The sequence below is a fragment of the Morone saxatilis genome, unplaced genomic scaffold (genome assembly GCF_004916995.1).
Source record: "Morone saxatilis isolate NCDOM2014 unplaced genomic scaffold, NCSU_SB_2.0 Contig4, whole genome shotgun sequence".
Lineage (NCBI taxonomy): Eukaryota > Metazoa > Chordata > Actinopteri > Moronidae > Morone > Morone saxatilis.
Genome location: NW_023339984.1, coordinates 6,179,469 through 6,188,801, shown reverse-complemented (window position 1 = coordinate 6,188,801; position 9,333 = coordinate 6,179,469). Strand labels below are relative to the sequence as shown.

General features: G+C 39.3%; 1 protein-coding gene across 2 annotated transcripts in view; it reads right to left on the bottom strand.

Moving 5' to 3' along the window:
- Window positions 1-9,333, bottom strand: part of LOC118338182 (pyruvate carboxylase, mitochondrial-like) — a 314,296-nt gene that overhangs the window by 278,381 nt on the left and 26,582 nt on the right. For both annotated transcript variants that reach the window (XM_035675438.1, XM_035675439.1), the window contains exons 8-9: window positions 8,300-8,367; window positions 6,211-6,294 (exon numbers count right to left, since the gene is read on the bottom strand). In XM_035675438.1, coding sequence (XP_035531331.1) covers window positions 6,211-6,294; window positions 8,300-8,367 — 152 coding nt within the window. The remainder of the gene's footprint in view (window positions 1-6,210; window positions 6,295-8,299; window positions 8,368-9,333) is intronic.

The following is a 9,333-nucleotide window of genomic DNA, read 5'->3' as shown; positions in this document are numbered from 1 at the left end:
CTGCGACGTCTGTAGATATAAAAAGTTCATTCTAAGGTAACAAAAACATAATTATTATTTTCAGGTCTCCGTTTGTCAGAACTAGGACAAATATAAGCATAGGTCTTGTGATATTTTATTTCTTTCCAATAAAAAGACCAAAGCTAATGATTAATTTGTTTCTACTAACCAGCTAGACAGAAAGCCTGAATTAAAACCCAACAATGAGCCACTCTGACTGGGTGACGTGTTCCGTTCCACATACATCATCCTGCTGTTGTAAATGTCCACTAAAGCACCAAATGTTTAACAATTTGTGGCTGAAAATAATGCCAACAAAAATCACAATTTACTCCAGTCTGAGTAATGTTTGCTGAAAACGCCTGTGCCCTGCTGTTTTAAGAAATCAAACGATACATTTGTGACACATTTTTAAAGATTTATTTCCTCTGTAAGAACAAAAAAGCCATGGGACTAGCACCACAGACAGCGTAGGAAAGATAAAAAGTGCATTGTTTATTTTGATCTTTTCAAGGGACTTTCACAAGAAAGAAATACAGCCTGTAGTTATTACGCTAACACTAATAACACTACAGACTGTATAGGTTAGATTGCACATATACACCATTGTGCTATCCCACTTGCACACATACATATACACATTTGCTTTGTTGAGAGTGCAGACATAGTTGTGCCTTTGAGCAGCAGTTCTCTCAGGGGATAGTGGGAAAACAAGCAGGCAGACACGAAAAATACTGAACACAAATAAATTATTTCTCCCCTGTTCTCTAAAACACTGATGTTTCCCTTCAAAACATCTCACACACAGATTTTAAATCTTGGTCTCCCGTCCTCCTCTCTCCATCTCACTTAAAACACAGCAACACATTAAAAATGTTCTGCCGTCTTCCACTCCTCTCGCTTCACGTGAGCGCCAAAAAAAAAGGGAGAAGAGTCGTTTTCTGGCCCAGCTTTAACGTTGTCTGCTAATTTCTACCAAAAAAGTTCACCTCTTCCTCCTCCTCACCCAGAAAACACTAACAAAACTGAGCGGGAGTGACTGCATCATATAAAGCGTAAAATGCAACAAAGTCTTGATTAGCAACACTCCTTGCCCACGCAAGTACCAGTGTTGAATTCTTAATTACAGCTGCACAAAGTATCTGACAGTAACTCTGCCTCCTGCCTGTCTTAAGGTTAAACTGATAAATATGGCAGACGGTAAAACCTTGCTGACATTAACGTCGCCTACAAACACACACCTGCTTGGCTTTTCTCTCACAAGACAAATGTTGAGCCAATTAGACTGATAGCTGTGTTGTCCAGAGACATCTAAGGGGAGCTTACATGCATACTAAAAACACCAATTGCAAACAAGGTCTGCCCATCACTGACCTAACAACCATTCCTTTAGTGTGACTTAAAGCAGAATTAGTCCACATTAAAAGAACAAAATTCATTACAGCAGCTCAAAAAGCTTAATCATTTTGGATCAGAGACTCATGTTATGCCTGCCAAATCGCAATCATGATATAGAAGCTTAGAAAGAGTGCAGAATCTTGCTGCCAAACTGCAACATAAAGACAGCTCCAAGATTCACTGGAAAAAGTGTGAAAAAGTCCAAACTGTGGGTCAGTGCAGCACAGTACAGGAAAAAATGTCAGTTGTATTACTAAATCTGGACAGAATATAAAAAACCCTTTTGTACAGCAAAGGAAACCCCAAAAACCAACCTAGTTAAAGACATCACACTACCATATTGACAGAAACAGATCTAGCACTTCTGCAGAGCCACTGGTTTGATCTGGACACTAAAAAAGGGGCTTCCGCATAATCTGCTGCCATTATACAGTATGGCTAATTACTACAGAAGAAGACGACGAATACACAACCAAATGATCTAACTGACCTAACTATTGCGTTTAATGTTTGTTTTTTGTGTGCATGAAAATGAAAAGGGCTCCATTATAATGCAACAAACACAAGTGTGTGTGCGTGTGTGTGTGTGTGTGTGCGTGTGTAGGTGTGCGTGTGTAGGTTGGTGTGTGTTGTGTGTAGGGTGTGTGTTTGGGGGGGGGGGGTTGACTACTAGTAAAACTAGTCTTGACAAGCTGACCAACCCCACCTAAACTTTATACAAGCTATAATGTTCCTGCGCCTGGATTTGACTTATTGACAGTATTTATGAAGTCAAAGCCAGAAAAACAATGTCTCAGTTGGAGGTTATCCATGTGTCAACCAAAGCTGAAATACTAATGGCTTGAAAGTGATAGAGGGAAGGAAGAAACCTGCCTATAAGAGTAGGCAAGAGCTTATGGGAACACTGTCAGGAGCTGAAATCTTTGACCCCATGACTTTATGGGTTTAAATGACACACAGTTCCACAAGATGCACCCCTACTGAGAGGTCATTAAATGCCTTGGCCATCCAGCAGTCCAGCAAAAAGACATGGTTGTCAAACAACAGTAAATATTTCTTCCTTATGAATTATGCAGTTGCCTGGATTGCCAGTCAACAACAAATAGACCCCTTTTTCATTTGTTATTGACACAACCATCTCATGGCAATGCTACATTGGAGATTAAATTTAACAGATCTTCTTACATTTACAGTGTGAGGCATGTTGTTTTATGTCTGTGTGGTAGTCTATCATAGGAGTGTGCAGCATGTGCGTTGGGTGGGTTAACCACAGCCCATTTGTGCACAAATGTTGCATGCCTTATAGACAGCACGTATAACTTGTTAAAGGGTGAGAGAGGGGGTTTTAAGGGGAAACTAATGCTCACCATAAAAAAAACAAAGCTGAGGGGCCCTGCTGATACCTGCAAGTCCATCTATTCAAACCATCTCAACCCACTGCAGAAAAATACCCAATATAACTGCTGCACAGCAACACAGATATCAAAGAAAAAAAGCCAAAATTATCATATGCAGCACATGGATGAATAAGCAGGCAATGAGGCGCCCAATCAGTGGGCCAATCACTGTGATGAGGAAAACCTCACACCACTATAGTAAGATGCATCATTAATAAAACTAATCAGGACTGGCTGAGATATTGCATGTGTTGGTTAAATGAAATGTCAGCCACAGCCTTTCCCCTGTAAACACAAAGACAACGAAGCAAAGACCTGGCAGCCAGACAATCAAAGAACTGAAAAGAGAAAAAAAACTGAATAAAAGCATTTACAAACAAGTACACAAAATCAGCCGTTTGAGCAGCAGATAACCCACAACAGCTTAGCAGGCCATTTGACAATATCTCTGCTTTTCTTGTGAGCGCCTGCTTTATATCCACTCTGAGCTCAAACCCTTTTTACCGAGAGCTGAAGTAACTTCCTGCAGCCGTCAGTGTTGCCAGGCAACTTTGTTCTCTAGGACATTCTATCAGGAAATACTGCGGCCTGCAGTGAGTTCAAAGACTGCGCCATCTCTCTGAAAGACTCAGATGGAGGCTGCTGATAATGGCAAGATGGGCGATACGCACAGACCGCGAGATGAAGGGAAACAGAGCGCCTGCACTATTGGAGCCACCATTAAGACCAGATAAGAGCAGAGAAATAGCCGGTGTGTGCAGGAGTAGGAGAAAAATGTGTATATGCCTGAGTGTGTGAGCATACAGAATCAGGAGTGGGGACAGTATATCATCCAGTGTATCTTTCTATTTATACAGGATATCTTTCTATGTGTATACCAAGTGTGTTTTTACAAGAGTGGGAGACTTTTCTATGGTGTGGTCTGGTGTGTGGGTGTGAGCACAAGCAGGAGAGACTGTATGTGTGCAGTTTAATGTCCGTAACACTATGCCATTACGTTCCAATGAGCAGCGGATTAAAATGAAAAGGTTTTAATTACACTGCAAATTGGACCGGATGCATTATGGTGTCCGAGCACCTACCTTGTGAGCTGTCTAAACTATGGAAAACCCGCATGAGAAAACCACAGGCATCTGTTAATGTGTGTGTTTTTCTACAGACAATAACTGTGGTTTTATGTCAACACAAATGTGCTGCACAAATGTACCATCTCCATCACTTTTCTATTCTAGGACCACAGAACACATTAAAAATAAATGTTTCCTTACTCCGTCTCTCACTGTCACACACATACACATACAAAGCACGCTGTGACAAACACACACACACACACATTAATAATACCCAACAAAGTACCAAAGTTTGGCCTCAGTGTTGCTTAGGGAGCAGGTTTCAATACCTGCAGCGAGAGCTGGGCTCAGCTCTGAAGTGAAAGCCTCCACTGTGGGGACTGGCACAATGTGAAATGCAATCACAACACATAGCAGGGAGGAGGGAGGGCGGGGAGGAGAAGGGTGTCTGGAACAAGATAAATGGAAGATGAGGCAGAGAGACAGTGAGACCCCTGGTGATAATGTGCAAATGCTGCTGGTTTGATCCTTCAGTTGTGTGTAATTAGGGAGCTGTAGAGGTGGGTTGTTTTTCCCTTTGGACAGAGCTAGGCTCACTGTTTTAGTATTTATGCTCAGGTATAATAAAGATATAAAGTAAGTTTCCCAAAACTATTCCTTTAAAGCTCAACAGAATTTGAAGAAGTAACAGTTTTAACGTCATGTCAAAGATATACTGAAGTTAGCATGCTAACCAGCTAGCCCCAGCCTGGCTCAATAGGCGATAGTGAGTCACTGTAATGTCCAGTCTGCTCTCAGTCCAACATGAGAAGATTAGCAAGTAGCAATAGGGGTGAACACCCCAACTTTCTGGTGAAGGGTTTGTTTGGAGTCCTTTTTCTATATGACATCATCTGAAATGATTATCCTAATCTTAGGTTCAAGGTCTGGAAAGAGGAGAAAATCTTCGTGCTGTATGCAACAACAACAGTGAGTGCTCTCGACAGACAGCACGTTGCAGTGGTGCCTGTGTGATGGAGCTGAAACATGTCCTTGCACTGAGTAAACCGCGGTCATCTCAAGAATAGTAAACAGGTAAGTGCGTGAGAATGCGCACTGTACTCTTGTTGGTACCTGTCATGCACACATGGTCTGTTTAAGGAGCGACATCACTCTTGATAACATTCAAAAGTCATGGATAAGAGCTCTCCATAGCTGCTCTTAAACACACACAAGGAGACATGGTTCGTCACTTTAAGCAGACATGCTGGGTGATTTTGGGATTTGATTACAGCAGAAAGCAAGGTCATATCACGAGTCTCATATAAAGTTCCTATCTCCCTCGCTCTCTTATATAACAAATTCTCAAGGTCATTGCTTTAGCAAATCACCATCCTTGTCTACATCCTCTTCTCCCGCTCTTCTCTCTTTACTTCTATCTATTCCTCAACTGGGTCATTACCTGAAAAGGCCATTACTTGAAATCTCCTGAGAGAGATGAGGCTTGACTTTAAGTGATGCTGTCATAGTTGAGCCAACTTTTCGGCAACACTAAAGCCAGACGACTGTGATATAAATTATTTTTTAAAAGGCTAAATACAAGGAGAGCTTTCACTTTGCAGTGAATGTTTTGCATTTTGTACCTAATCTCAGTGCACAATAGGTGACAATCATAAAATTGTTCCTGAGAAATGCACTCAAAAACTGTTCAAACAATCATAGATCCAGAATTGCATTTACTGTCTGCACTGCTGACAACCATTTCCACCCATTTTAAAATTGCATTTTCATTTTCGCAGTTTGGCAACGCACTAATGTCCTCCTCTTTTGAATCACAGGTAAATAGCGCATTAAAATTCCTGGGGAGAATCCAGTTGTTTTGCAGACCAATTATAGACAGAAAAATGAATAGTGTTGGGAATTTGTTCAGACTTCCCTTAATACAACCCAGTGCTTGAGCATCCTCGCCTGGCTTTTTCACTTTCAGTGAGCTATTTCACCTCAAGTCTGCAAACTTCAGTTAAAGTGGTCAAGACTCTTTAACACTGCACATTCAACCTGCTGACACCTGCTTTGACATTTTAGGGGATATACTGTTTCCTATAATAAGCTGCCTTAACATCAAGCCACAGCACCTTGATTATTCAACATTATTTTAATACACGCCTACTCATTTTCTACACTATGATTAAATATGATTAAGATGGGGGTTTTCTTTCCATTCATTCATGAGCATTTTCCAGAATGTAATGTAATGGTCTAGGTATCCTGTATGGTCAGTATGACATTGAAACAAGAAAGGTGATAAGAGACAGCAGAAATCCCAAGAGCTCTGTATTGGCTTCAACCAAAACACACTAACATACCTGTTTGGCGAGGTTGACAGCATCAGCGTGAAGTCGGTTTCTCAGGTGAGGGTCCAGTTGGAAAGCCGGTGCAATCTCCACAACCTTCAAAACAACAAGGTTTTATCAATAAGTGACCACAACACTGTCAGAACGGAAATGCAGCAAACTGATAATGTCAGGATAACAACAAACAACAATGAACATTTGTGTATTTTAACTCCGATATCTACATCCACAAATCCTGCATCTTTAAAAGTGCGATTAAATCATTTTGGCACTTGGGTAAAACATTTTGTCAGTTTTGATTTATTTAGCCTGACATGCCAGCTCTAAAATGATTTTATTAATGTATGACTGATTTAAATTCATAGATAGTGTTTCAAGATACAGTGGTTATCAACTCAGAAAAGCCATGCTATGCTACTTGCATCCCTTTCATTTAATGGATGTTATATTATTTGAGTTCAATGTCTTTTCCATCACAGAACATGATCCATTACGTTCACCTGCGGTCTGCTGTTTCGTGGTAGTGTGTAGTGGGTTTATCAGAGCTTTTTTGCAGTGAGATTGAACCAAGACAGTAAAGTTGCAGGCCATGAAACCAAAACAATGTGCTGAAAGACGCTAAAATATATTTGTTTGGAGTCCCTAAGAGATTTGAGACTTTATACATAGTTGCTTGATCCATTGTTTTTATAAATGTATCAATTAATGTTGCTTTAAAAATGCACTCCCTGACTTTGCTAGCACTAAATACTGCCCCCAGATTTTCTCCCAGTTCACATCTGATTCTTAAGCTTGTAAAAGTACTTAGTTACTTTCCTCCTAACATTTAGTAAATACCACAATTTATTTTCATTTTTCCTGCAGTAGGCATCAGTTTGATACATTATGTGTCACTATAGCTTCAGCAAAACAGATGGAGTGAATCATTTGTAGTCTCATTCAGTCTTTCATTTGGTGTTGCAACGGCTGCTGGGTGGGTGGGGTTTGCCATGTTGGAGGCTGATCTGTTTCGTTCCACTGTGTCAAACAAGTCAACCCAGCCAAAAGTAATAATTGAATCCAGTTCAAAACAACATGACCCATGTCTGATTTTGAAAAATAAAACCACAAGAACTCAATTAAAATTTGTATCAAATCTCCTCCCAAATAAAATCCCTCTCCAAGTATGAATATTACTTCCAAGACAGAGAAAAAGCTAAAAATATCCTTTCGGCGCTCTACCATCCCTAATCTATTTCAACAAGCAACTATTCTTGTTTCTGAGATTCAAAAAGATCTTAGATTAAGGGCAAAGGCAGATTAAGTCTTACAGAATCAAAGAGCAGCAGCTCTGGCATGAACAGAGCTGCTAATATGATTATCATCTATAATTTGATTAAAGGGAGAGGAGGAAAGTGATGAAAACGCATGATTGAAACTGCTTTGAGGTGACAATATGTAATGAAATATTACACGTGTTAATCAGCTTCCTCTGATGAAAGCATTGTTATATTGACTGACGATTAGATGACAGTTTCCATTTTCTTTTTTATGTGATATTCAGACATTTCTGTGATGCTGTAATAACTAATTTCTTTCCAGAACAAGCTGAAAATATATGGGAAAAATAGCCCTGACTAATGAATGAGAATTTAAATCAAATTTATATACTCTTAAAGACACTGTTTTTGTTTATCCAAGTTGATTTAGTGGAGAATCATGTAGCTGCTTCAGTTGTTGCCAAGACTCCAATTCACACAGCCTTAGAAGTGGCTAATTTTTATTGGTATATAATCCTCTTACCCCCTGCTGCTAAGGACACCCAGGGCCACCAGTGCCATAATAATCATTGCTATAATCAGGACTATAATCACCTTATTTGTTAATATGTTGCTTAATTGGCCCATTTGCCTAAAGAAAAGGGAAATAAAACACTACAGTCTTTTGTAGATTCAGCAGACTGCAGTGCCTATTCTTGCCCATGACCTTTGTTTCATGCCCAACCACCACCACCGTCCACTTCATGCTAATCTACGTAATACAGCAGAAATGCCATGAAGATAATCTAAAATAAATTCAAACATTAAGTCGGGTTAGATGAATTTTAAAATGAGGACTTCACCTTTTGGTGTCTCCGCTGAATGGAGCAGTCTCTCTCGTAGAGGTGGATGACATTACCATATTTATCGCCTGGGGACAGAGGAGAGGACAAAGAGAGCAGTAGGTGAGGAGGAATAAAGAAAATTATAAGACAATCAGGGGCAGGAAGAAAAGAAGCAGTTGGATTCAAGTGAAGAAAGAGTGAAAGAACCATTCTTTGCACCTAGATACACTGTGAGGCACATCAATTGAAGGCCAACAGAGAGCTTTGGAAACCAAAGACAGCCGAATTCTCACAATGCGACTGCTGCTACAGCTTTAAACATTTTTAAACCAATCAATCTGTATACAGCATGAATGAATGGGGAGTTCAGTGAAAGACTGGCTACAGAAATGTTTCATAATGAAAAAATGACAGCCCAACAAAACGTTATGTATTAAAGATGACCTTTCTTGTCTTTTTACAATACTTTCACAAAGAACTGTAACCATTTTTACTTTTCTTTTTTAAACAGTCATGGGAAATCTATTTAAGAGAATTTCTTACATGTAATTCTTTTTTCATTATCAATTCAGTCATCTCTCATTTATTTGATCAATTAATTGATTTATCATTTAGTTATACATCTTTAGAAAACAGTGAAACATTTAAAGCTGCAATCACAGAATTTTGCAATTCTTCTTAAAAAATATTCAAAACAATTATTTGATGTTGATGTCACTATGACGTTTCTGACAAACATTTTTTTCCTTCTCTTTTTTAAGCTAGACTGTACACTGGTTTTGTGCACTGCAGTGTGAATCTACCTGCAGTGGTACTACTGTGTTCACTGATACATTTGAGATGTATGGTTTTCAAAAATATAATAAAAATACAAATACAAAACGGGAAGAAACTGGAAATTATTATATTTAGAGTGAAGGAAGGAAATAGGGAAGGCAGCAAAACAGAGGGCTGGCAAAGATATGACTTTTAACAGGTAATTCAGAAAAAAAAAAAAATCACAAAATCACTGAATGCCCTTAAGACAGTAATTAGTAACACACACACACACA